The following is a 26,604-nucleotide window of genomic DNA, read 5'->3' as shown; positions in this document are numbered from 1 at the left end:
GGGAATCCCCGTCCACGATCGATACTTGTCGTGAGATCAGTCATATTCTTATAGATGATGGTGGTCACTGCCCACGTCACTGTTACAACACCGCCGACCACTCCCAAATACTCAATCATTCCCGGAAGTCAATATCAGAAAATTTTTAAAAAGTAATTAAACAATTCAGATTGTAAAACATTTAAATAATTGATAAAAAGCTTCCTTTTCAAACGCCTACATATTTCTTAAGCTTTAATATAACTGTGACTTAATAGTCTTAGAGAGGTTCTATTATGACATTACTGATACACATTTCATCATAGAGAATGTTCCATTCATTCATACTCAAAGCCTGAAATCTCTTATTGGTTACAACTTGATAGTGCAATACCCAAGCCAAGTTCATTCACAATCTACCACTGGCCACGCCTACTTTGTGACTGACAGATGTTGAGGCGACCACTATCTAACAAGACATGTTGAGACGCGTGCTACACGTCATAGCTATTTATAGACCACTGCTACATTGGTCGGTTGATAATTAAAGATTAGATTGGCGTATAATTACGCTGAATATTGAAAATTTATCGTCGATAATACACACGTGCTGGGTAGAAATAAATAGTGTTTTGTGTGTCCGTAAGGTGTTATAAATAGGTAACTAGTAAGGCAGGTGATATAAGATAACGGTCGTACAGATGGCTGATGACACAACATGTCTCCAAATAAGGCAACATTCGCATTTATGCATGAAAATTAAAAATATGATATCGATCAAAAACACTATCTTTGTTATTCGCAATAAATTTACTTAATGTCGGTGTCAAGGAGACCAGACTATTTGTTAGAAAAAGACAAAAGTGATGGACATTGATTTCTACCGTTTATTTCATGCATTTTAGACGACGTATGACGAAGCAGTAAGATGTCTCATGGACAGTACTCATAACCTATTGGAGGGTTAGTTCTACTGAGGTTTTCGCTTTGTCTGACAAACTTAAAGAATCTTTCTCACCAATGGCACTGTGGGACAGCCTCATCACATTAGGCATCCACATCCGCAAGTGCATGTCTTTCTCCGTGCAATCCTCTCATTTTCTGCTTTTTATATATCTCCCCCCCCCCCCCTCATTCATATCAATGTGTTTGTATTGTCTCTCCGTCTTTCTTTCTCTCTGTTTTTCAGTTTTTCACATTGTATGTGTCCCTCTGTCTCAATGTCTCTTTTTCCGCGTTGTACACTTCTATTGCTGTCAGTGCCTTCCATTGTTTGTGTCCTACTTTCTCTTTGCCTCACTATGTGTCTTTCTGTCCGACTTCCAACCCCCCCTCTCTCTCTCTGTATGTGTGTGTGTGTGTGTGTGTGTGTGTGTGTGTGTGTGTGTGTGTGTGTGTGTGTATGACTGCCTCTTCCTTTCTTGTCATTGTAACTTCCACTCTCAGCTTGTCTCTCTGCTCGAGTGTGTCGTTTTCACTGTCTGAATGTTTATGCCTCTCTTTTGCAATGTAGATCTCTCTTTCTACAAGTGTTCTCCGTCAGCTTTCCTGCAGCATGTTGTAATGTGTTATAGTTCACTTTACTTATTACCATATGTTGTCTTCATAGTAAATGTTCAAGCTTGTCCAGTTAGTATTTTTGTAATTCCAACCAATCTTGATTTGGCCATTATCATGTTTTCTCAACTAAGTTATAGAGTTTGGTTTCCTGAGAAAGCCCCCGTATGGTGTAACCTTGTCGCTCTGTGTCAGACCATGCAGTATATTGGCATATTCCCGTGTAACACGTGGTAGTAGGTATAGCGAAGAGGAAGTACCAGTAGATATGGAACAAAAGCTATCTAGTAATCAGATTTATGCTACACAAGGAAGTGGGTACCATGTGCTACTTAAACACGTGCATACTTGATAAACGCCTGGCTGGGAATTATCATGTAGTTTTACAAGCAAACCGTTCAGGTAGTCATCGATGCACCCACCAACCAACTTTCTCCTTGTCACAAAGTTAACAGCCGACGGACAGATGGTGGAGTGAGTGAATTAGGTGTTACACTACTTTGAGCATTATTTGACGGTGTGTCATCTAATAAGAGTGGAAACCCACAGTGATGCTGGCCGTTGGTCTTTACCATTTTGATGAAGACAGGTGCAGGAGTATTGTCTGGGCAAAGCTGTACAACAGAGTCATTGATCCTGGCCCGACTAAATGACAAAACATTGCACAGCGAATTGACATACCTTGAGGTTTTGGCCCCCAGCCATTATATTGCCAATCTTTCTTTTTAAGGGGTCACTTCATATTGCCTGTACCCGTGTCTTTCTGGGTATTGCCCCTTTCTGGTGGTAACCATATGACTTCTTAAAGGGTGATCATATCTTGGTGGTACCCGTGTCTTTCTAGGAATTGGTTCCCTTTTCGATGGTACCCATGCGCCTTTCTGTCTTTCTGGCGATGGCCCCATAGTAGTGCTACCAATGTGTCTCTTTTAAGGGATGACCCCTTCCTGGTGGTACCAACGTGTCTACTAACTGAAATGGTTATATCCGATTGCTTTGTGAGGAGTGATCCCTTGTCTGGTGGTACCCGTCTCTTAACGGTGGTACCCGTGTTGATGGGTGTCATTGGTATGCTCACTTATTTCACCTGTATTGATGACCCTTACGTCTTCATCCATTACGTTCGTAAGCCCCAATCCGTCAGAGGGTACCCCATGACAACGTGTAAACAGCAGCGAGGGCGTAATCGACCAGCAACGTCACCGACAGTGTGTTCAAGTACGCACCGCTATTGGTTTACCTTGAATACACTTGATGCATACGTTGTTGACGTCGATGATGTTGACAATGATGCTTCGACGCATGCAACTAAAAGGGAATGAGCAGTTGAGATTTTGACCATCGCCGGAGCGGAACGTCTAGCCGTCACACCGAACCTGCGCTTTCAGACAATGCCAACACACAGACAAACACATTGATCGGATCCAAAAAGTACACTTTATAGATTTTGTCTGAATTTAATTATTGATCTGGTGATCAATAATCGACCACACACGACGCCAGTCCCATGCTGGAGACACCCGAGGCTGAACTATAGACCGTGTGGGGGGACGTATGTGAAGTGGGTTCTGGTTCATGCTTACTTGGGTTGGCGTTACTTAGTTCAGTGGCTGGTGCAATGGTTCCAGAGGGTTTGGTTTGAATCCCACATTGGTTAAAAATGTCACGATGTCTTTTGGACTCGTATTTGCAAATTGACAACTTATTTTCAAAACGTATGCGCCCTCACTTGCTCCATTGCTCATGTCTGATCAAGGAGAGGAGAAGAGTAGAAGAGAGTGATGGAGAGAGTGGGGAGAGGAGGTGAAATAGGGGGTTCTGTTGTAAAGGGGATGGGCGGGTGAGCCACATTACTCGGTTTTTCAGTTATACTTCAGTCGGTTCCCTCTACTGGCGCTATGGCGAAACTCAAGTAGCAGGGTGCCGATTCTTGGACGTTATCTGGATTTGAATATATGATCAGTAGTTTGTGGCGAGAATGGCGAGGAAAAGTGGTACAAGGAGACAATGTGTCATAGCTTTTCATGTCCAGGGGCGGTGGGTAGCTCCGTGATTGAAGCGTACGTTCGTCCCACCGAAGTCCCAAGTTCGATTCCCAACATGGGTACAATGTGTGAAACCCATTTCTGGTGTCCCCTACGGTGATATAGCTCGAATATTGCTAAAAGAGACACAAAACAAAATTCACTCACTCTGTACCTTATGCAAATCTTCAGTACCACGAGAAACTCCCTGGTTAAATTGATTTGTTGTGAAATCGTCTCTATCTGATGCCTTTATAGTACTATATCATTGTATTCCTATTTTACATATCTCAGTTATTCATATTCCATAACTGTGTTTGGTTGATATCAGTGTCCGAAGACTGTCCTATCTACCTTCATGTGAGAACTGATAACGGGAGATTGTGGTGATATTTCAAAAACGTGGAAAAACACCCCTCCCTTCTGTTCATCTGAGACTTTAAGCTCTCCCGGCACTGTTAAGACCTGAAACTAATGCATCTTGAATTTGTCTTTTCCATAAATTGAGAACTAACGACTACGGATTGAGACAGCGGCTGTGTTGGTGTGACCTAGGTTAGCTAATACATTACCAGGCTTACAAGATCCCTGCCTACTTAGCCCTTTGACTGGGGAGATCAGCCGCTCAAATTCACCCGAATCCCAAACACGAAACCTAAAACGGTGATATACAAAGATAACGCCTCGTGAAAAACTATCCGTCATCTCTTTAGTTTCTCCCTCTAATTAGCTCCCGTAAACAATCCCACGGGTGACGACAATAAATGTGACATAAAAAGCAGTTACTTTTGACGATTGGCCCGAGCAGATATGTCCCCCTCGAATCACCCTCTCCCAACGCCAACTGTAATCTTGAACCTTGATCGTGAAGAGAGTTTTTGTTCACTTCAATACCCCGAGTCATTAATTTGTAAACGACACTCGTGTTCTCGGACTCGCATGTGCCCTCTCTAGCTGATCGCCAAGCATTTTTGCGCCTGGGTCGTTTGGGTTGTTAGGTAGGAGGACATTGTCACCTGGGAATTTGGCTCTTACCTGTCAGTTCTATCCCCTCTAATACCGCTCAGATTACCTACAAAATAGCGTAACCGGTGATTTCCTGGAAAGGGGAGCTTTACTTCCACAGCCACTCTGGGGGCAGTCATAATTCTTGCTGAAGAAGACCTCGTTTGGCGAGCGCCTCACCTTCCTGCCTCACTACCAAAGAAAAACAACACTAACACAAACACTTTGAAAACACCTCCATAATCCGAACCTTTGCTGACAGGGACGTATATACTGAACATCAGAAGAAACGCAACTAGAGGGGGTGTAGTGTGAGGGTTTTGGGTTTTTTTCTCTCAAGTTTTTATACACATATACTTGATAAGATTTCATTTTTGTCGAAACTTGTGTTCCTTTTGCTGTTCTGTATGTGTTTCTAATTTTAATACCTAGTTAATCAGAAAATACAGAACAGTTGGCTGGAAATGGTAGCACGAAATAACAGTGGGGTTGTGGTACAAGCGCTGTACCAATCTAAACAACTATATTTGTATTATGTAACCATCGTCTGATATTACGTCGGCCTGTTTTAAATATGACGTCAGACCTATGTACTGAAACTCATAACTGTGTGGCGATGGGGTAGCATTGGGGTTGAAGTGGTTGTATTATAACTTATCGATAGGTGGAGCTTAATAATGACAAGTATATGAATTTTCTGACTGCCCAGTGCTGTACGTTCACGGACCGTTTTCAATAACCGACAGCGTCATAACTCATTGTACAAATACCACAAACATGGCTGGACAAAAATTAAATTTGTGAAATATATCTTCAATACCAAACAGTTGGAATGTTCTCAGTGTAGTGTGAGTGAGTGAGTGAGTGAGTTTAGTTTTACGCTGCACTCAGCAATATTCCAGCTATATAGCGGCGGTCTGTAAGTAATCGAGCCTAGGCTAGAAAATCCAGTGACCAACAACATGAGCATAGATCTGCGCAATTGGGAACCGATGACATGTGTCAACAAAGTCAGCGAGCCTGACCACTCAATGCCGTCAGTCGCCTCTTACGACAAGCATAGTAGCCTTTTTATGTCCAGTGCTATGTTAAACCATAAACAGCATGTATACAAAATGTAATGAGAGAATCGTGTCTTAATTCGTGGTGAAGCATACCAACCGATAATCAAGAACATGTATTTTAGGAAAAAAGTATATATTGAATGACTCATGAATGACTCATGAAACGTTTGTACGTTTCTGTCCAAATAAATTTGTCCTTGAAAAACAATCATTATGCCGAACGCAAACGCAAACGCAATCACACTCACTCACTTATTCATTCACTCAATCACTCTCACCTCGAGCGCGTGCACCTCCACGTGCCAACATAATAAAAAAGAAAAATACGTGCGAATCTCCAACGTTTCCGCGAGAAGAGAACGAGATCTCATTAAATGTACACTTCTTCAACAAGCCTTGTGCCACATAACCCATGTCTTTTAGCTTCCCATACAGCACCAAGTAATATCCGTTTCAAATATTTCCTCAAAGACCGCTAAAATTCCTGTTCTCGCTCGCGTAACAAGGACATCAAACGCCACAACGAATTGGCGAATTAATACCTGCCCATAAGTCGGAACTAATGACCGATGCCATGTCCCCCACCTCTTTGAGGAGAGAGATAACAGTCATGTCCCAGCGCGATTCGCCCGCGTCGTCCCATGTGCTTGGTCCACCCCTGGGACCTATTCCGTCGTCAAACAGAACACATCTCGAGTCAAGCCTGTTTCGTCTCTTTGTTGCCTTTTCACCCTCCCTCGGTCTTCGTAATCGGATTTAAGTTGATCGGGCGCGGGCCTTAGCTACTACAACCAGATGCTGTACAGTATGACTTCTTCGCGATATCACGCCGTCACATTGTGACTTGGAGCTTGTGTGTGGCCGTTTGAGTTATACAGCCCGCTTCAAACATTGCTCCAACACTAACGCTGGTGTTTCTCTCCGCCCAAAATACGTCAGGCTGTTGAGAAAAATTAACTTCAAAAGCATTTACACATTAATTTCTCTTCTGATCTATCATGGAGTGTATATTTGTACAATAATACCGCCAGTAGACCATTGTAGGGAACTAGATTAATTTCAGTCGTCGAATTAAACGCTGAAAAGATCGTATGGAACCTCTACAACGGTTTCCAACAGACTGCCCCTCTATTGAAGTTTACACACATTAGGAATGTTCGTGTGTGTTTCTTAATTGCTACGCTACGCCGTTTCTTTCTTGGATATTTGGCCCGTCTACTGACATACAGCAACGCTGGACTCGATTGTTCTTGCGATGACTTCCACGTGGTTCACGGCTATTAGACATGCCGTATATCAGTGATATCCCCGACACAGACAGGAGGTTCAGTTTCAGATGTATTTGCGAATATCATAAAGTTAAATTAAATTACGTAAAAAAAGAAAAGAAGGTTCCTTGTGAGTAGACTCGCACCGCGTGGCAATCCAGACGCTACTGAGATCGATATACGATTGAAATATGTATTGAGAAACTTTGTCAACCACATTCGATCGTTGCGATTGCGGTTTTTTCAATACAAGAATGCAGCAGTATTGGCTTAGGGGATTGGACAGCTAATCACTGGATGGTATAAACGCATGAAAGTTAACAGTACAAGTTTAGTAACAGTACAAGGGGTGGGAAGACGTTAAGGAAATCGTTCTTCCGCTAGATTAAATAGTGTTCATATTTCTTACACAGTATGTACTGATGTGTGTTAATGTTTGCGCAAACACATGTTGTGGTGTCCAATAGCCTCCATGGTTTTTTGGTGCTAGTCACCGATATGACGCCCAACCTGGTGTAATGGCGGGCTCGTCAACCAGTGCGTGGGTGTAAGAATCATATTTTCGTTTTGTTTTTTTTAAATACCTGCGTAACTATATGGAACAGTCTCACATTTCCAGATACGCAGTACCTTCATCAGTGTCATTGACTCTTCGCTCTTGTTATGGTGGCTATTAAAGGTGGATCGGAGTTTGTCACAATTGTTTTTACCTGACTTGTGTTTGATGGGGTATTGCTGCTGTCGAAATATGACGTTTATTGCCTTGCACTGTCCATCCTTAAGAGCGAGGAAGAGAAAATGGCACTCCCAGCACGGTTATTGAACAAAATAGGTTTGGGGCTAATCTGACAAGAAAACACTAGTCTTTGTTTTACATACACCACGGCGCACTAATAGGGAGAAAGTCAAAGTTTCATAATTTCCCAGACAACGTGTCTTTTCGCAAATATGGTAAGGGGCGGTACGGTGGTTTAGTGGTTAAAGCGTCCGCCCGTCACGCATGTCAAGCCCAAGATCCCGGTTCACTTCCCCACATAGGTAAAAAATGTGTGAAGCCCATTTCTGGTGTACCCCTCCGTCATATTGCTGGAATATTGCTGAAAGTAGTGTAAAACCCGACTCACTCACTCTAATATAGTAATGATGTTTTTCTGGAGGATAACTGCATTAGAAGTTACAAGTGAGTGAGTATTGTTTTATCCCTATCACAGCAGTGTGACCAACAATATCATATATTCGGTCGGGTTCTGTTCCCAGCACAGGTTCTGTATATGAAGCCCTTCGAAAAGACATTGCTTGAACATCGCTAAAAGCGGCGCAAACGTTCAGGCGTGCAGGGGTTTGGTTGTTGTCTAACGTCACAATCAGCAATATTCCAGCAATATGGCGTCGGTCTGTGAATAATCGATTCCAGACCAGACAATCCAGTGATCAACAATATGAGAATCGATCTAAGCAATTTGGATACGATGACGTGCCAACTATGTCGGCACGTCTGGCCACCCGATCCCATTAGTCGCGTCTTACGACAAGCGTAGGTTGCCAAAGATCGATTCTAACCCGGATCTTCACGTGCCCGGTGAACACTTCTCAAACCAGTGAGACCCACATTTCGTAGATTTCCACACATATGTTGGAAGCAATACACTCTTTAGTTAACTGCGGGATATGACATTGTATACATTAATTGATGTGTTATCGCCTGTGGCGCCCATCGAGATACGCTCTTCGTATACCGCCTTTATAATTTACAATGCAAGGCCCGGCTAGTTGCTAAATGAATTATGAACCAATATTGATACAAAAGAACAATCAGTCGATGCTATTACGTCATCGGCTGTTATCAGTGTGTAATAATCGTTCATTCATTCCGCTTAGAGCCCAATTCATTGATACACGAGATAAATTAGTCTGTCGATTAAGATTAATTTTCAAACAATGTACTCCACCGCCTATGATGAACATGTAACTAAATATTGAAACAAGACGTGGACGTTTACTAACGCTGTGACGTCATTCTTTCGCGCGTATAATTCAGCTTGTTCGGGAGGCAAGGAAACCAAAATAGAACTTTGCTGCGAGGCTAACACGGCCGGTCGCACTCGTTTCAGAATTGCTGACGTGTTTTTTTTATATATATATAAAATTGGTTCTTCTGTTAAAATTGGTTCTTCTGTTCTGTCTCTGTTTCTTACACCGTTAACCCACAACTTTCTATGGAGCTATATATTCTGTTCCAGGTGGAGCCATATTGTTCTATCCTACCCTAGCAACAAATAAGAGTTTTGTTTTCTGAGGGGATTTACTACGTCCAAGCTGGCATTCACATTACTAAATGCGGACAGGTGTATCAACGAATTACCGAGTGTCCGTAATGATGCTTTGATACACAACAGGTTTCACCGTGTGTATATAGGCGTTCTATTTTACCTGAACCTGGTGTTTCAGTTGTAAGAGATCCAAAGTAACAAGGTTTTGTTATACATTTCGGGAAGACTTCAGAGAATATAGTTATTTGTGAAGCTATATATATATAGTTTATTCATTTTCATCAAATAGAAACAATAAACACACTTACTAGTTGCCTCTGTGGACAGAGCGTTCGCTCGTGAGACCGAAGACCCGGGTCCGATTCCCCACATGGGTATCGCGCCCATTTCTGGTGTCCGCCGCCGTGATATTGCATAAACATTATTAAAAGCGGCGTAAAACTAAACTCACTCACTCACATGTTTTGGGGTTTATTTTGTTTCCTATCTAATTTTGGTCTTGACTCCTCGATGGGCTCAAACGTAGGCTAATGCTTAACCTCTGAACATATATAATTTTGATAATACAATCTTTATTTTAACTCATAAAAAGAGAAAAGGAGACCGAAGGAGATCAGAGATTCAAAACCTGAGGAAATCTAGACTTGCTTCATTTAAGGCTCCTCTAAGCATTGCACAGAGGGCTTGGCAGTAGGGGAAAATAGGGTTTCAGGGACTGAGAGACAGACCAGGTTCAACTTTGAAGCCTCCTCGCGTGTCGCTGCTCGTGGCTTCATGGTTAGTAATTCGCTCAGAATCGACTACACCCAACAGATTGATATGAATGAGCGCCTGGTTCGGGAAACTCTCCGGGCGGGTTATACTAGCTCTGTGCTTGTGCCACTACGTCAGCGCTACTACCGACACGGTATATCAAAACAAATCGAGTTATGATACATAAGGCACGACTGCAGAGATTTGCGTGGAGGAGAATTACGTGCTGTATTACGCTTGTCGTCATGTCATCGGTCTTTGTTTGGGTCTTGTTTTCATAAATGAAAGTCGGTGTTATTCACAACTGTTGTATTACAACATTATTTGTGTGTTGAAGCAGAAGTCCATCATATATTTTGAAACTTTGTCTCTTCCTGGTCGGATTTCATCACCCAGTTACATCTTAACCAACCCAGACTTCATTAGTAAATATTATATGGTGTAAATGATCGTTAAAACGCAGTATGATTTTTTTTTTCAACTTTGAAATTAATGTCTTAATCAACGACACAACTTTTATATCACAGAAGACATGTGAATCATGTTTTCAAACAGAATGTGTAATGAAAATTATAAGTTCAATAAAAAAAAACTTTCATGAGTAAGGGGTCAATAGAACTTCTTATGTTCTTTGCCAAGTATCGCCTGCAGGTGTCGCTGTTCATACCATACCACCACCAAGTTGCCACAGACTGAGACGGGACCTGACGAGTGGCCTTCGTCAATATCATAAAACAACAGCGAAGATCCCATACTGTTTGTCATGGAATCTGGCAGCGTTAGAGGTATTAACGGCCTGAGTTGGGCGACTCGTCACGAGAGGTCGGGATTCCGTGGATTAAGACTCGGCTAGGAATAAGTGGCCAGTAGCTGCCCTCGAGATTGTCGGGAGTCTGCTTTGGATGATTGTAGCTAAACAGCCACGTTGTAATTTTTAAAAAGATGATGTTTTTTATGACAGGACAATCGAAACACGTTCACTGTCAAAACGCATTATATTGTGAGTGACTGGCTGTGTTTGCCATGTGATTTTGTGAGTAGCTTTAATTTAAATACGTATTTTATTTCAAGAACATGTGAAAGTTTTCTATTTTGCATATTTGTAGCAATCCTTGGACTGTTAGATTTAAACACCATGATCGATATCATGCTTGATATGTAAAGCTATTATACACGGGTGTATTCGGGTGAAATACGACGAGAAAGAAGCTTCTTGTTATATCACATTCTTGATAAAAAACATATTACCATGACAGCTGTTTGAGGACGTTCTCTTAGTAGATTATCTAATTACAAACTAATATCGTCATTAGACTTCTCGAGAATGTCAGTCAGTCCAGAATATGTACTGCTTGTCAATGTTCACCGATGGAGCATAACCATTTGCGATTGTCCACCAAATGAGAATGTCCACCACTCGAGAATAATCATTCGCGATTGTCTATCACAGTAGAGTGCCAACTGCTCTGTTCAATAATTTCACCACTGGAGAATGTCCACTATTCGAGAAAACCCAGTCTACCTCAGCCTACTAACAATAATGTATACAACGGTAATTCTATTGGATAAATATTCCATTAAGTCTTAAATTACTCACGCCATCTTAGCAACCGTAAAGAACAGATAACTGTCACGCGTTAGACATGACACAAAGTTACTTATTATTTGAATGTCTCCGTGTTTGAATCCTTATCTGAAATACCACAGTAGCAGGGACCAGAAATCCCCGACATTACATCGGATAAACTTGTTATCCTTGCCAAATACCTCAGATTGTCTAACTTTCAAAAGGGAGATTGACTGGTTCCAGCTCTGTGAAACGACATGTGTGCTTCCACATGACACCTATCCCACCAACAGACAGCTCGAGTGAGATCTTTCCGCGTTTTGAACGTGCAGGGTTCTAAATTTCAGTTTTAAAAACCCCTCAAGATATTTAAAAAAATACTTCAAGTTAATTGTTGTTGTATATTTGAGACATGTGAAAACGGGGATCAAAACTTGGAAATACTTGAGATTTACTTCGATCTGTATCTAAGTAAGCAGCAAGGAAAAGAATGTTTAAGTCTGAACTTGTATTCACTTGAGATCCTTAGAACTGACGTTGTTACCGCGACAGTGGACGGGGTGTGTGGTATATAGTTTGACAAGTGTGAAGCAAGTCTTTGTTTGATAGCGAACAATAAATACCAAAGGTAATGAGTCTGAATTTGTGGGGAGCCCCCCTTATACCCCACTGTGGTACACTTATCTGACGTCAAACAGTGTATTTACCTGTCCACGAGACGGACGCTGCAGGTACCAACACTTCCCCACTCCTCCCTTCCCAAACACGGCGCGCGCGCACACACGTGCATACTCACAGATTCTCTCTCTCTCTCTCTTTCTCTCTCACACACACACCGCACACACACGTGCATACTCACAGAGATTCTCTCTCTCACGCACACACACACATATGTGAAACTAATATGTTCGTGATGAGAGCCTATTTCCTACATAAGGGTACGCCAATTAACTCCACTAAAGTGTTTCTAAACCGCCTACATCCCCCGTGCTACTGGGAGGGGAGGTGGTGAGTCGGGTTCGCGCCCCTCCCTGGTCAGTCAGTGAATCATTAGGAACTGGTCAAATCATATCCGATGATGAGCTATTGATCTTACGCCCGCCCCCTCCCTCGCCCCCTTCTATATCCCAGCGTCCCGTCCTCACCCTGAACCTTACTGACTCATCCCCACAGAGGAGCGACCCCCCTTCCTCCCGCTTCATGGTTTAATATGTACTATCAAATCCACTTTCATTTCCATAACGATAGAACTCTGAATTAGTTACAATGCGATTCACTGACGCGAGTGGGAGAGCCCTCCATAGCTCTATGGCTGCTTCCGACCAAGCGCGGGCTTGTCGGCACATAGCAGCCCGGGGCAGGACAATGTTCGGCCGAAACACCTTCATTAATCACATTAAGCTATTGATGAAGCTCTATTGGTCTGTCGTTTTACTCCTACTCCGAGTGGATAGAGCTTTGAATGTACAGTGGGTACGGTTAGGTGTGTTGCCTTTGTAGCCAAGGATATTTCTATACTACATTTGTTCATGCACCCCAACCTACACGTCCTACACGAGGCATGTTATGTATTGTAACGTGTGTCATAACATTACCTGAAGGATTGCATTCGAGTATTTTTTCGTGTGGGTGAGTGTGTTCAGACTTCCTAATATACGGCATCAGTTCCAACGAACCATTATGAAGACTTTGCCAAAACCTATCCGGTCTCAGTTTATTTGTTTGGGGAACTCATTTGTTAAGATCAACTTTCACTACTCAAGTATATAAAATCGGTAATGCTTGGGTTGTTATTCAGTTTCCTGTAGGTATTTTGGAAGGTGACGAAGCTGTTATCAGATAAGCTGTAAAGTTTCTTAATCAGACTTTTTGCTTTGTGTTTTTTCTTAAGAAATACTTTTGAAGCTTATGACCGGCCCACGATATGTGCCTGGGCGTTATAGGGCTGTTTAAAGAGGAAACATTACGCACAAATTTTAGAAACGTTTTAGAAACGTTTATCATATTTATCAATCTTACCAACAATGAGCTGGTTATATATACACAGTGGGTTCACACAAGAAAAACGCCCGAATATTGTTCATTAGGAAAACATCTTCATCTTAAAAATTCACCAGAGAAGTTCTGTATTTTAAAAAATGAACTGTTTTACTCGTCTGTGTCTGATGCTTTGAGAACAGGAACAGTGAGTATTTCCTTCCCTGAGCCCTAACACATTGTGTCTCTAGAGAGACACACATCAACTGGAGAGCTTTGGTTGGGCTCGCCTGCCATACGTTTTAAGAACTTCTCAAATACGTCCCAATTCTACTTTGACAATTAGGTCTAAACTCACACATAAAGAGGTACTCGTCAGCTGCTATATTAATTTTATTACAAAAAAAGACGAAGTGTTTTTGCTCCCGGGTGGCCTCTTAAGAGGGTGGATGCGCTAAGTCCCCGACAGTACGATATTGTAGCGTCACAGACAACAAAACAGCGTTTGCCTCCTAATCTGTCGATAGTGTATAGCTGGCGGGGCTTGGGCGTTTGTGTGAATTTACTTTTCTCCACAAGTGGTGGAACTTTGTTTTCTGATATAATCTAATGTAAACATAATTTATTTGATTTCTGTCGGGTGTGTGATTGTGCGATTAGAAATGGAACAGCGCCGATTTCCATCTATACAGGTAATGTTTCTACCGTTCTCAACTTTGAATTCTGAACCTTTCAACCAATATACTTGTGTAGCAAACGCATCATTAAATTTGAATTATTCACATTCAAGTCAGTAATGGTAATGTGACAATCTCGAAGTGAAACTCTCTTGTCTAACAGTGAAACTCCCTTTGTCTAGTAGTGAAACTCTCTTTGTATAATAGTGAAACTCTCTTTGTATAATAGTGAAACTCTCGTTGTTTAGTAGTGAAACTCTTAGCATAAGAGTGAAACTCTCTTTGTATAATAGTGAAATTGACATTGTCTAGTAATGAAACTCTCTTGTCAAATAGTGAAACTCCCTTTGTCTAGTAGTGAAACTGTGTATTATAGTGAAACTCTGATTGTCTAGTCGTAAGACTATCTTTGTCTAATAGCGAGTCTCCATTTGTCTGGCAGTGAAACTCCCGCTTGTATTGTAATGAAACCATGTTATCTATAAATGTAGCCTCTTTGTCTTTTTGTGAAACCTCATTGTCTGGTAGTGAAATCCCTTGTTTGAGTAGTGATACTCTCCTTGTCTAGCAGTGACACCCTCGTTGTTTACTAATGAAATCCCAGGTCTAGTAGTGAAACCCTCTGGCTCTTGTCTAGTGATGACATACTCTTCATCTAGCTGTGACACTGATCGTTGTCTAGTGAAACGGTCCTTGTCTAGTGACACTGTCCTTGTCTAGTGAAACGGTCCTTGTCTAGCTCATGTCTATTCTCACACATAGGAAATGCATCAGACAACCTGACAATTCCAAAAGGTTTCTCTTCACACACATAAATCTCAACAACCCAGACAATAAACAAATTGGATCTTCAACTTTCAGAGTAAATTTATACGTTTTGTTAAAATGGTCATAATTTCAAGTCATAAAACGACTCTGAAGCCACTTTTCAAACTTACATGCCCCCGTCATATGAGAGAGAGCCTCGCGGTTCATGATCATTATAGTCAAATTACATCAGTTGGTGCAAGCTAATGTCACTGATTCCACACTGGGCTGTATGTCATTTCCCGACTCTCAATTACCATATATAGATACAATGCCCCGTTTCATTCATACAACTGTTGATAGATAATGATCAACATCCGAAATATAGTACTATAACTCCATAAAAGGAAACTGTCAGCTACCCATCACACGAACGTGAGAACAGTAGCTTGCGGCGGACATGATCGCAGAGAAATGGCAATCATTTAATATTTGACATTTTAATATTCCTCAAAAGAACAACATAGTCATTGATAGAATTGGTTTTGTCCGGCCGTGGCTCAGTAAAACTAATTTTGTCTCTTCTGTTTCCACATGTGAACACCGAAATAAAGATTTGCGTTACATAACACTTATTTGCCTTTTTACGTCTTTCATGTCGCACATGTCTTAAAAATGAAGTTCTAGTGAGATTTATAGTTGAATTCCTAATTTCATACGTGTCTCGTGAGAATAAATTAGTTCACTAATGTCTATGTTGTCTTGATTTTGTTTTGGGAATAATTTTATCACTAATTCCTTGGGACTTTTATAGAGTGTTAAGGACTTAACTCGGACTTGAACTCGACACATGTTGATGCACACATATGAATCTTCGTTATCCGATATGATTTTTGTTTCGTGTTATCAGTAATATATCGTTGTTAACGTGTTTTGTTATCGTCTCCAACTTGCTTCATCATGTGAGGATGAGCCAGAACAGACACCACTTCCGATTCACTGTTTGGACCAGATTACCATAGTTAATTATTGTGACGATGCCTATCATATTAGCGTAATCTAAGCACTTGCCCAACAAATGGCGGAAAAAGGCGCAGTTCGTCAACACCTGTGATATTAATTCCGACAAAACTATCGCTACTTCCATGTCATAAAATCTGTTAAAAGTCACCGGAAGTAGAAAAAAGAAACTTAAAACAAATATAGTTGATCTTCGCTTATCAGGGAACAAATGTGCTTGTGTGAAATAGAACTTAATAACTGACGAGTGTTTTTCTCTCTATAGCTCCAATACTTTTTGAAACCATTAAACTTATACAAAATCACTTAAAGAGTAAAATGCGTGCTGTTTTTTCTGTTAAAGCGTGTCCGTTGGTGTTTGATTAATTTGTTAGTCTACAGATGCGCTGTATGTCGATGATAAGCTTAACCACAGTTTCCGGAAAACACAAGTGGGATTAAACCATAGAGATCCGGTCTCTGATATGCCTCACGTGCTCAGCGGACTTTAACATACCCACTGCTGTAGGCGTTAGTTTACACCAGACCTCGTTATTCCGTCGTTATTTTTTGAAAAACTTCAAACTAATGTGTTACAGATGATTGTGTTGTAAAACTAAATTAATTTGACCGTGTATTTAAAATGTGTTATGCATATAGTGTATTTGTATGCATTTAACTGCTCCGACTTAATAAAAGGTTATATTGAATTATCGTGACAAATATTGCGGGAAGATGGGGCGAATGATGATCATTAACTTTACGTGGACTTTGCTCTGTTAAATACTCTGAATTGATCTGTCTTTCCGCCAGAGTAAACTGTTTCCATATAAAGACAAACTATACACATTATTGACTTAATTGCCCAATTTCCAACTCCAAATATACACCAAAGCTGACTATTTTATATAATGCTACATCTGTACCCACCGGTTCCAAAGTTCACTTAAGGGTATTTCAAGAAAATAAGTCTATTGTCATGATTATAGTACACGATAAAATCCATTGAGTGAATCAAGAAACTTTAATATATATTTTAATGTGTTGATATGCTGAACATTGAAATTTTAGATTATTCCATATATGTTAGTGTATATATTGGATTATAGTTATAACTATAGTAAGATGTAGTCTTTATATATGTGTATGTACAGACTTTACGGCACATAAACTGGTAAACACCATTTAAAGGCTCCCATGATCACCATGAGCTAACACACAGACGCCCGGGGCGCGATCTTAGGATTTGAATGTGTTTAATACTCGAACGAAAGTACTTTTATTGTGATTATCAATATTTTGACAGCTCGTGGATTTCAGCTGAAGGCTCCTGGTATGTTTAACACTGTGCGTCCCTTCCTTCCTAAGAAGCCGTATTCTGTATCCTCCCCCTTTTCCGGTTGAGTACTTGAAATCCTCAGTTTGGTATATTTAGGTACTTGATTAAATAATTGACTGTACCATGAAGGTTAATACTACCACGCTCCCGCCGTCGCTACTCCCAGATTAATACAGACAATAGCAATCATCATGCGCTTCCATGTTAAGTCTATCTAAAAATAAAACGTAATTTGATTTACCTTTGTTTTAATAGTTTCTGACGAATCATGAAATCACCGGATCCATTAATTACTTCCGATTGTTACAGGGTACGAGATATCTGCATCCCGCAGTGAGACACCGCCCATGTAAACAGTGTTTGCTGTATTAAAAAACATATATGAGATTAGGGTCCAAACTACCTAAAAACCGAGATAATAAATGGTATAATTCGGGTATACGGTGACTTGCTCTTCACATTGGCCAAAATGAGAAAAGCGAGGCGAGCTGATTGGCAAACCCCTCGAGTTTGATTGACACTTGGCTCCGCCCGCTAACGTATAAATATGGAGTTGACACAGAAAGCTGCTTCACATCCACTGCGACTTTCTAGCCTCAACCCAGCTGTAAAAAGTAAGTATATTACTTAATCTGTGTAGTTGGGCTTTGACAATGGTACTATTTGGTACGTTTGTCTTCCATGGACTATCACAGGCCGATTGGGACACAGTTTACTCGTTTTTACCCGTCAGCGAAACACGTCGGCTAGTAACCTGTTCATTGTACACACGTGTTCTCGGGTTTCGCTTTGACAGTTGTGGTACAGGGAGAATGTCAGCGTTTAAAACTGTTATCCTATCTTGTAACATGTGTGTGGCAATTTAATCAATTTAGATCTCTAGATGTGGCAAATTGTTAGTGTCATCTTCCGTGATTCAGCGATAGCCAGTTGGACGGTCCGATCGAAGTGATTCCATTCATATGTATCTGTTGACAAGCACGTTCTCCGGTGTGAAGCGTATTTCATGAGGTTGGGTATTCGTTATGGGCTTTCCGACGCGGTCACACGCTATTGCTATGTTTATACCATGATGTAAAGGTGTAACGATATTTCTTGTAACTGTGTACACGAAAAGAGTGTGAGTGGGTAATACCGCTCGACCAGTTGAAGGATCCGGGAACAACTGGGTGGGCATTTCGCGGGATATTTTGAAATTGTACAAATTTTATCGTCTGTTACCGCAGATGTCGTCTGCTCCACGTGCTACATGTCGTCTGCTACATCGTTGTCAGCTCAATAAGGTTGTCAGTTTTCAGTGAGTCATGGCTCGTAGACACTGTCACCTATCTCAGGTGTACTTCCGTCTACGCCGGCGGGACGAAGCGCTTGCTTTCAAGGTCCTGTCATCTGACGAAAAAAAGAAAGTTGATATCATAAATGTCATTCCCTTTCCTGTTGTACAATGTTAGCGCGATTTGTTAGAGGCCAGATTCTACCGTTACAATCAGGGCCCCTATATATGTCGCAGTGCCTGTAACGGACGTCTTATCCAGCACTGTTAACATAATCAATGCGTTCCGTTTCTTATGTCAACTTTGGCCCAGGTTTTCTTGGAGACCTAGAATAAACCGCGGGCTTCCCAATGAGTGGAATCCTATTTCGGCTGTTTGTGTCAGCACGTGGATGAGCAAAACGCTGGTGAGACACTATTTATGAATTGTGTGCATGTTGTGTCGGATCGATATATACCAGGAGTGATCATATAGGCTCTCCACCCACATGCGGTATTCTACAGGAGATATCGGCTCTCGACGTCAACACTTGTCCTGATAAGCAGTATCAGACGTGATCCGCGTACTAGATGGGAAACTGTTTCCTCGCTGTAGTCAATGTTGCCGTATTCACGGCTCTTTTAACAGGTGGTACAAAGTTTCCATGTACTCGTTCGGGCACCTGTTCAGCACCTGCTAGGCAAGGCCCTCGTATTCGTGTGGACACACGGAAATTAAAAATTTCGCCGCCGTTTGTCTATCGCTACTCCGTAATAAACACATAATTACTGTTGTATTATGACCTAACAAGTTTAAGACATAAGTTGAAAGCCGGCCATACTCTCGGCCAATGTGACGCATTGTGGGGTATCAGATGACATACTACATATCAGGACTGTCACAGGTGCTGTCTCGAATGTCTATTCCAAGCACACATCTTTGAAAATAGATTTCATTTACGTGAACTGTTTAATATAGGAGGCAGTCTGATGATCTGTCTTAAAAGTCACCTGACAAGCTTAATTTTGCAATGTCATCGCTTCTGTGTAATCTATAACATTATAACATACTCGTTCCGATTTGTTTATTTCAGCGTGAATTTATCTATCTGGAGTACACGTATCGACTACTGAATATTCGGATTCACGGATCGCTCTGTGACAGTTACTGCTTCAGCTACCTGTGACTTGTTACACTGAGTTTCCCTACCGCATCATTGTGTAAAAGAGATAGAAGCAATGGCCGCATTATCAGTATACTTGGCCGCCCTAGTTGTGGGAATGACCGCCGCATACTTCAGATTTCTCTACAGGAGAAGGTAGGTTGAAATTACAGCTTGATTTGTGTGACAAATGGTGAATAACGGATTTCATTCTTATATATTGTATTACCCTTTTCCGAATGAGTTTGTAACTTAAATTTAAGATAATTCTTTTGCTAATTATTTAATAAGCGAACGTAATTTTATGATTAATTTGACTGTAATTGTGACAAGGACAGTATTTATTATCATTATCCAAGAGTGTTTCACATTTCTCCAAAAGTCACGTACGAGCAGCTGAATTTTTTTCAGTGGATTATAAATTGCTTGGCTAGCTCGATGAAACTGCGATACCGCATTTTTTTATCGATGAGGGAATTCGCGACAGTCTTATACCAGGTAGTTAACGATCACTGAAACACTGGCTATAAATGCATTTGTTTACATGTGCATTATGTTTGTAATAATAAATGTACATTCGGTAAATTTTGAAGTATTTGTCCGCTTTAATTTATTACTATGTGATATGAACTGGATCTAGGACGTAATGTTAAAGTATCCCTTCTCCTATCCGTGTTTGTCCCCGCCGTCTTGAGCGCTCCGTTACTGGGGACACGGACCATATACAGTCGCTTCACTCCGTTACGACAGTGCGGCTCAGCCGAACGTTGTAACAACAGCTCTCAGACCACCCCTACCCCTCTCATTGTCTCACGCACCGCACAGATGGAATCGTAAACCCTAACTGTCAAAGATACATTTACATTTTAATTCTATATTTAAAAAGATGCGCTTTTATATCGTTGACGTTTTCCTATAGGTTTTGGGGGTTACTTCGTGCTAAGCTTCCACCGGTTGTTTAAAGCGATTGATTTTATGGGCTTTTTTCTATGTTACAGACGAGAGGGTGAGCCGCCCTTGGTTCCCGGCAATTTTCTCCTGGGGTCAGGCCCTGAGTTTGCTCAGCACGCCGTCAAATTCCTCCACAAATGCAAGAAAACCTACGGGGATATTTTCACCATCCGGCTGCTCAACCAACATGTCACCATCGTTATGGACCCCCATTCATACGAAAACTTGACCAAGGAACGCCGATTTGACTTCGACCCTATTCAGAGACAAGTGAACCATAATGTGTTTAGCTTCGAACTTGTCGATGCACGCAAAATGTTGAGCGAGGCTGGTAAAAAAGTCAATGGGCGCCACCTCCATGGCGGGATGAAGAGTTTCTCGGACAATTTACGGAATGCTTTCGACAAAGTCACCAACCTGGATGTCAACGGCAACGTTGTGAAGACGGTGGGCGAACAGTGGGGACACGATGGCCTGAGGACGCTTACTTCCAAAACCATCTTTGCAGCCCTATTCTATACCATATTTGGACACGGACAAGCACAAGCGGAATTCGAGCCTCAAGTGTTTCACAAAAGTTTTGACGTTTTTCACAAATACTTCAATTATATGTGGCTTGGCCTTCCCGCCAAACTGTTCCCAAAGGCAACCAAAGCCTTACAGGTTCTGTGCCAGCAACCCAGCTCCGAGGATATGTTGATGAGGGAGGGAGTGTCGGAGTACATCAAATTCGCCACAGGTTTCATGAAGGATAACGCTCAGAGTGAGCAGGACATCATCGGCCACAACCTCGTGTTCCTCCACGTAAACTACAACACCTTCCGACTGGCATTCTGGTGCCTCTACAAACTACTGGAGAACAAGAAAGCTTATGCAGCCCTTGCCGAAGAAATCAGAGAGTTCGTGGAAGACAAACGAGTTCTGACAACGGGACAAAAGGTGGAGATTCTCATGGAGGAATTCGACAAGCTGCCTCTACTAGGTAAATATAATTTTCGATAAAAAAATTAACTTCATGAACGGATAGTTATAGAAGAGTGTGTAAAGCACATTTCTGTTAAAAATCCACTTTGTTAAAACAGTGATTTCAATTCATTTTACCTTTAATTGATGAACGTATTTTTTTATAATTACAGACAGTTTTATCAAAGAGACTCTCCGCATCACTAGTGGGGTGTTCATGGTCAGATATATTGCTGAAGATGCGGACTTTACCTTGGAATCTGGGGGTACGTACCGCTGTCGACAGGGGGACCGTGTTGCCATCTACCCACCTGCAATCCACATGGATCCCGAAATCTACGAAGATCCTGAGGTATGTATAGCACTGTCCTCAGTAATTGCACATTTATTCTTCACATTTGTATCGTCATGTATCAAACTTGAAATATGAAGTGGGAAAATGCTTGGAGAGCTTTGTTGTCGGGTTTCAAATTCGTATTGCACGCCCCTAAGGAAATGGAATTACATGTTTAGCTTGTTTTCGAATAAATTGAAAATTATTTGGGTCTGTGTAGTTAAACTTTTTGCCTCTTTGAAATTGATTTTAAAGGTAAATAAAGTGGCGACGAACTATTTAGAAAGAAACTCTTGTTAAGAATAGCCTCAGTAATACTTCCGAGAGTTTGTTATTAAAAAGCGTTTGCTTGCTGAACCAACACGGATTTCGAGCATAGGCAGAAATGTTAAAAAAATTACACGAAATTTCTAACTTACCGGAAGTGCCATGCAGGAAAAACGTTATATTGTATTATTGCACGTGATATTGTTTTGGTCCAGCGAGTTTCAGAAGAGGGGAAGTGTTTAAATTCTGAGGGAAAGTCACGCAAAACTCAATATTTGCAGCGCGATGTTGATACTCGGTGTAATTATAGTTGCGCAGCTCCCAACGAACTTTCACCTTAACCAATGTTTTGTTTAGGGGTCCGCAATGCCTAGGGGCTTGTTGGGTCGGGGCAGGAGTTTGATAAACATGAACGCTTGGGGGAAGGCGAGGGGGGACAAGGAACGCGCATGTGTACAAACCCCGTGTCATGCAAGGCTCTTCTAACAAGTCTTTATGTCTTTGTCTACAGGAATTCAAATACGACCGTTTTGTCGATGCCAAATTCTACAAGAACGGCCAAGAGCTGAAGCACCCAATCATCGCCTTCGGATCCCTGTGTCCAGGAAAAAAGTATTCCCTTCTTCAAACCAAGTGGTTTTTGATGAATCTTATCAACAGCTTTGAGATGGAACTATTAGACGGCGAAAGCACTATCCCCGATGTGAACTTCTATGGCCATGAAATATTGCCTCCCGTGCACGACGTTCAAGTTCGTTACAGACTTCTGGAAAACTCCCATGAACTCGATTTGGTTTCAAAGAGATCATGCTAATACCAACAAAGCAATGCGTTATTCAAAGACACCTGTATTATATTCCTAATTTATTGAACACATGTGAGTCAAAAGTATTTTTGTGAATGAACCGACTGAATGTTCAGCATGAATCTCAGTATAAAGAGCGCCATAGCGCAGGCAATCAACGCGGAGAAAATGTCGCTGAGATTTTTTTGACTTTTTCTACCCTTCTGTCTGCATGAACAAAAGACTGTAACAGACAGAGTTGCTCGAGCTGCATTTATTGTACAGTATCTTACGGGTAAAAGTGCAAAAGTGAAAATGGACAAGGCTGTGGTTGACCAAAGAGACAGCGTCTACCAGAGATGCCTCGTTTTCGAAAATGGACACGTGATGAATGTGCTGGTTGTGTGTGGCGAGGACCAAAGTGGTATACTATAGCCCATCTAGTCTGCTGTTGTCAGGCGAAGTGATAACCACGCCCTTGTTTTAGCGTGGTAGAGACTTGAGTCCCCCCCTCCCCCTTCTATGACTGTACAGACTTACTAGATCACCTACCAGGAATCGGGCCGAAGGCTTGTTTCACTGAGTTTGACAAACTATATAAATACCAAAATATGAATTTGTCACGTAAAAATATTTAATAGTTAATGTATAAAACTACCATATGAAATGCATTGCTAGGAGTCTTGACAAATTGTGTCAAGTTTGTTTATTAATTTCCCTATTTGTTATTGTGTTTCATGTTTTTGTTGATGCAATGCGCGACTGCCGATTCCTGAAAATACGAACGAACAAAGCACGTGACTTTCTTGCGTCCAGATAGTTTCATTACCATATCTTTAATTATCACTTGTTTACTTCATTTTTACATAATCCGCAAAACATTCATTAACATATTTTTATTTATTGAAATTGATTATGTTTACCCTATATCAAAACATTCAAAATGTTATACTGATTTTGTGATCACTGACGTTGTGGTAATGTTTACAAGTGACAGATGGTAGAACCGATATTTCGTATGTCAACAATAATGTGCATTTTTGAAAATGTTTTTTCTATCGATTTTCATGAACGTTGAACATCCTCTGTCATAATACCATATGTATAATGTAACATGTAATTTATTTTGTATATATATAAATTTATTTATCTTTCGTCTCACTTCTTCTTCATCTGGTGCTGAACAATAATAAATAATTTATTGAGAAATGACTGCTAATGTTTTTTCTTTGAGTAACTTTTATTACATACGATGAGGTTATTACGACGTGCTGTTAGTGCTGCTCCCCTTGATCTCGGCGGAAACGCTAGGTTTGAGCGAGCATAGGGCTTGTGAATATTTATCTTTTAGAGCGTCGACGTCATTTCTTGTCATAGACATTCGTCATGCGTCTCTCTCCTGCATTATCTACCTGTAATTACACCTCATGTATACTAGAACCACATCTACCTGTCCGTGATTAGCTGATAACAACACTTGATACAGTCAGCGCATTCCAGCTTACGTACAGACAACGATGGGATTATCTGGTTAACGTGAACAACACGACAGATCTACTAGCGCACAACTGGCTGTATTTAGCCCTGTAGCTAGACCCGCTGTTCAGGAGTAGTACTCTATAGAATAGGATATGTTTCTGAGGGGCCCGTAAATTGCAGGGAATAAGGTTTATAATGCTAAAATTAGACTCATGTTTACTGGGGTATTTTTTTAAATCACAAGAACATAGCATAAACCAGCTACTATAGTACATAGTTATTCAGTAATTGGCAAATCAAAAATCACACCCGAAATTTGTATTATTCAGTGCGTGCCAAACAGGTATCCTGTATGTAGTGTAAAATTCCCAGTATTTATGTTTCGACTGGTGGGGCGGTCCCTGTACCGCTAAAGGCCCGCTTGTCGTTGGAAAAGGACGTTCTTGACACGTTTTAATTGCGCATGTAAAATGTTAAATTTATCCAGAAGGACGATCGAAGACTATTTTAATTGTTTATGTTACCCTTCTTTTTTATGAAGAATCGGAACTGAAGTAACTCTGCCGAGGTGAGAAACAACATACATTAGCGATTCTGATTCTCGTGTCACTCTTCTGTAATTTAAAAGAAACTTTTTTAATTCATGCGATAACTTTGGTATCCCAAATTTAGATATTATAAAATTCAGTAACGCGCACATTTTAAAAATTAGTGGAACTTATACCATCACAGTTACTGTTCTCCGTAAATGTCACGCTTGGGGAGAAATTCTCACACTTTGATCAAATTAACTATCCCTAATAATCTGCTGTACACCTCTCGCTGAACGGACGTTTGATCCTTTTGCGTCACATTTGCAGAAACTAATTGTAGATTGTACTTGCGTAAAAGTTATAAATTTCAGAAACCGATGGAAAATATAGGACTTTGATTGCATGTGTAATACAACTATTTTCTTCACCCAGTTGTCAAATGCCGAAGTAGGATAGGAGTGCTGTGTAATCCATGTGATCTGCACAATTAACGAAGTAGGAAAACGAGAGTTATATACCTGTAAAACAGAGTACAAGTTCATGTATTTCAACACATAAATGTTGGAGCGTATGAGCAGAATATGTCCAAAAAGCATAGGTCAGGTAGCCTTCGGACCAAGTCGTTGACCCAGGATGATCCTTTCTGGGACGTAAACAATGTCGGCAGAAAACACGATAAACAGTCATCGGGCGTCACTGATCTGCTGTTGAAGATCATACCCGTCATTCCGGTGTACTTGAAGATGCTAGGCAACACTCTAATTGAGGAATAGATCATCCACCTCGGTATGTGTTTGATAACGTTCACGTATTTAGATTTCACATTTCCAGTGTGTTTTTGACTTTCTTCGTCTTTCTCTGTAACGAAATACCATCAAAAAGAAAAACGTATTCTTAAAGATAAATCTGTTCAGAAATTTATTTGTTAGCTCTACCTTAACTGATGCCATGCACGGTCGGAGGGGCAGTACCAAGAATACTCTTCTTTCTACGTAATGTTTACGCAGTTTCCACAGTTCCTATTTGCCCTCGGCGTCAGTGCTGACAAACCTGTGGTGCAACAGCACCCCGAACAGCACGCGAACATTTCCACCCTGTAGAGAGCGTGGTTCACAATAAACATCACAAACACTTCATATTCCAACTAATGAAACGCTATCAAAGGAAGGACATTAAAACACGCTTCTTAATTCTTTTGAATGAAGTAATAGGCTTAGAAATGTGTCAAATGAAATCGGATTTGGATTTATTATAAAAATAGGGAGCTGATGATTCTGAGAGTTATAATCCTACAAGTGGAAGAAATGAAGGATGTTTTGTATATGAATGGCAGGCAGTGCCCGCCTCTTTCTCTACCAGAGAACGGGCAACGCAGCCGTCCTCTGGATTAACTAAAATAAAGATTAAACTACAAAGCCGACTCTGATAATGTTGTGGAAATGTATAACTGAGCGATATTGAAAAAATATTAATTTCCTGAAATGTACATGGTTAGATTGATATATTGGTGAAACAAACGGACTGTTCGTTTCAAGAGTAGCCTCTACAGTTATTTCCACTTAATCGCATAAAGGACGCCACGATAACGTGCGAATCTATTGGTTTCTATTGTATGCGGCGGGCGAACAGGCCGCTGTATTGGCTTAAAGTTG

General features: G+C 41.0%; 1 protein-coding gene across 2 annotated transcripts in view; it reads left to right on the top strand.

Annotated features, from left to right (window-relative positions):
• The window catches only part of LOC137296318 (cytochrome P450 7A1-like), a 73,050-nt gene extending 48,897 nt beyond the window's left edge, over positions 1-24,153 (top strand). Inside the window, exons 1-5 of one of the 2 annotated variants that reach the window (XM_067828088.1) lie at positions 17,536-17,840; positions 19,573-19,797; positions 20,640-21,574; positions 21,729-21,907; positions 22,668-24,153. In XM_067828088.1, coding sequence (XP_067684189.1) covers positions 19,718-19,797; positions 20,640-21,574; positions 21,729-21,907; positions 22,668-22,970 — 1,497 coding nt within the window. In that variant the 5' untranslated portion in view covers positions 17,536-17,840; positions 19,573-19,717 and the 3' untranslated portion in view covers positions 22,971-24,153. Of the gene's footprint in view, positions 1-17,535; positions 17,841-19,572; positions 19,798-20,639; positions 21,575-21,728; positions 21,908-22,667 lie in introns of those variants that run through there. The other variant, XM_067828089.1, reaches the window with a different exon arrangement.
• Positions 24,154-26,604: the final 2,451 nt, after the last annotated feature.

This window comes from Haliotis asinina, chromosome 9 (assembly GCF_037392515.1).
Source record: "Haliotis asinina isolate JCU_RB_2024 chromosome 9, JCU_Hal_asi_v2, whole genome shotgun sequence".
NCBI classification, from domain to species: Eukaryota; Metazoa; Mollusca; class Gastropoda; order Lepetellida; family Haliotidae; genus Haliotis; species Haliotis asinina.
Note: the sequence above shows the minus strand (reverse complement) of the source record. Positions and strands in the feature narration are given on the sequence as shown.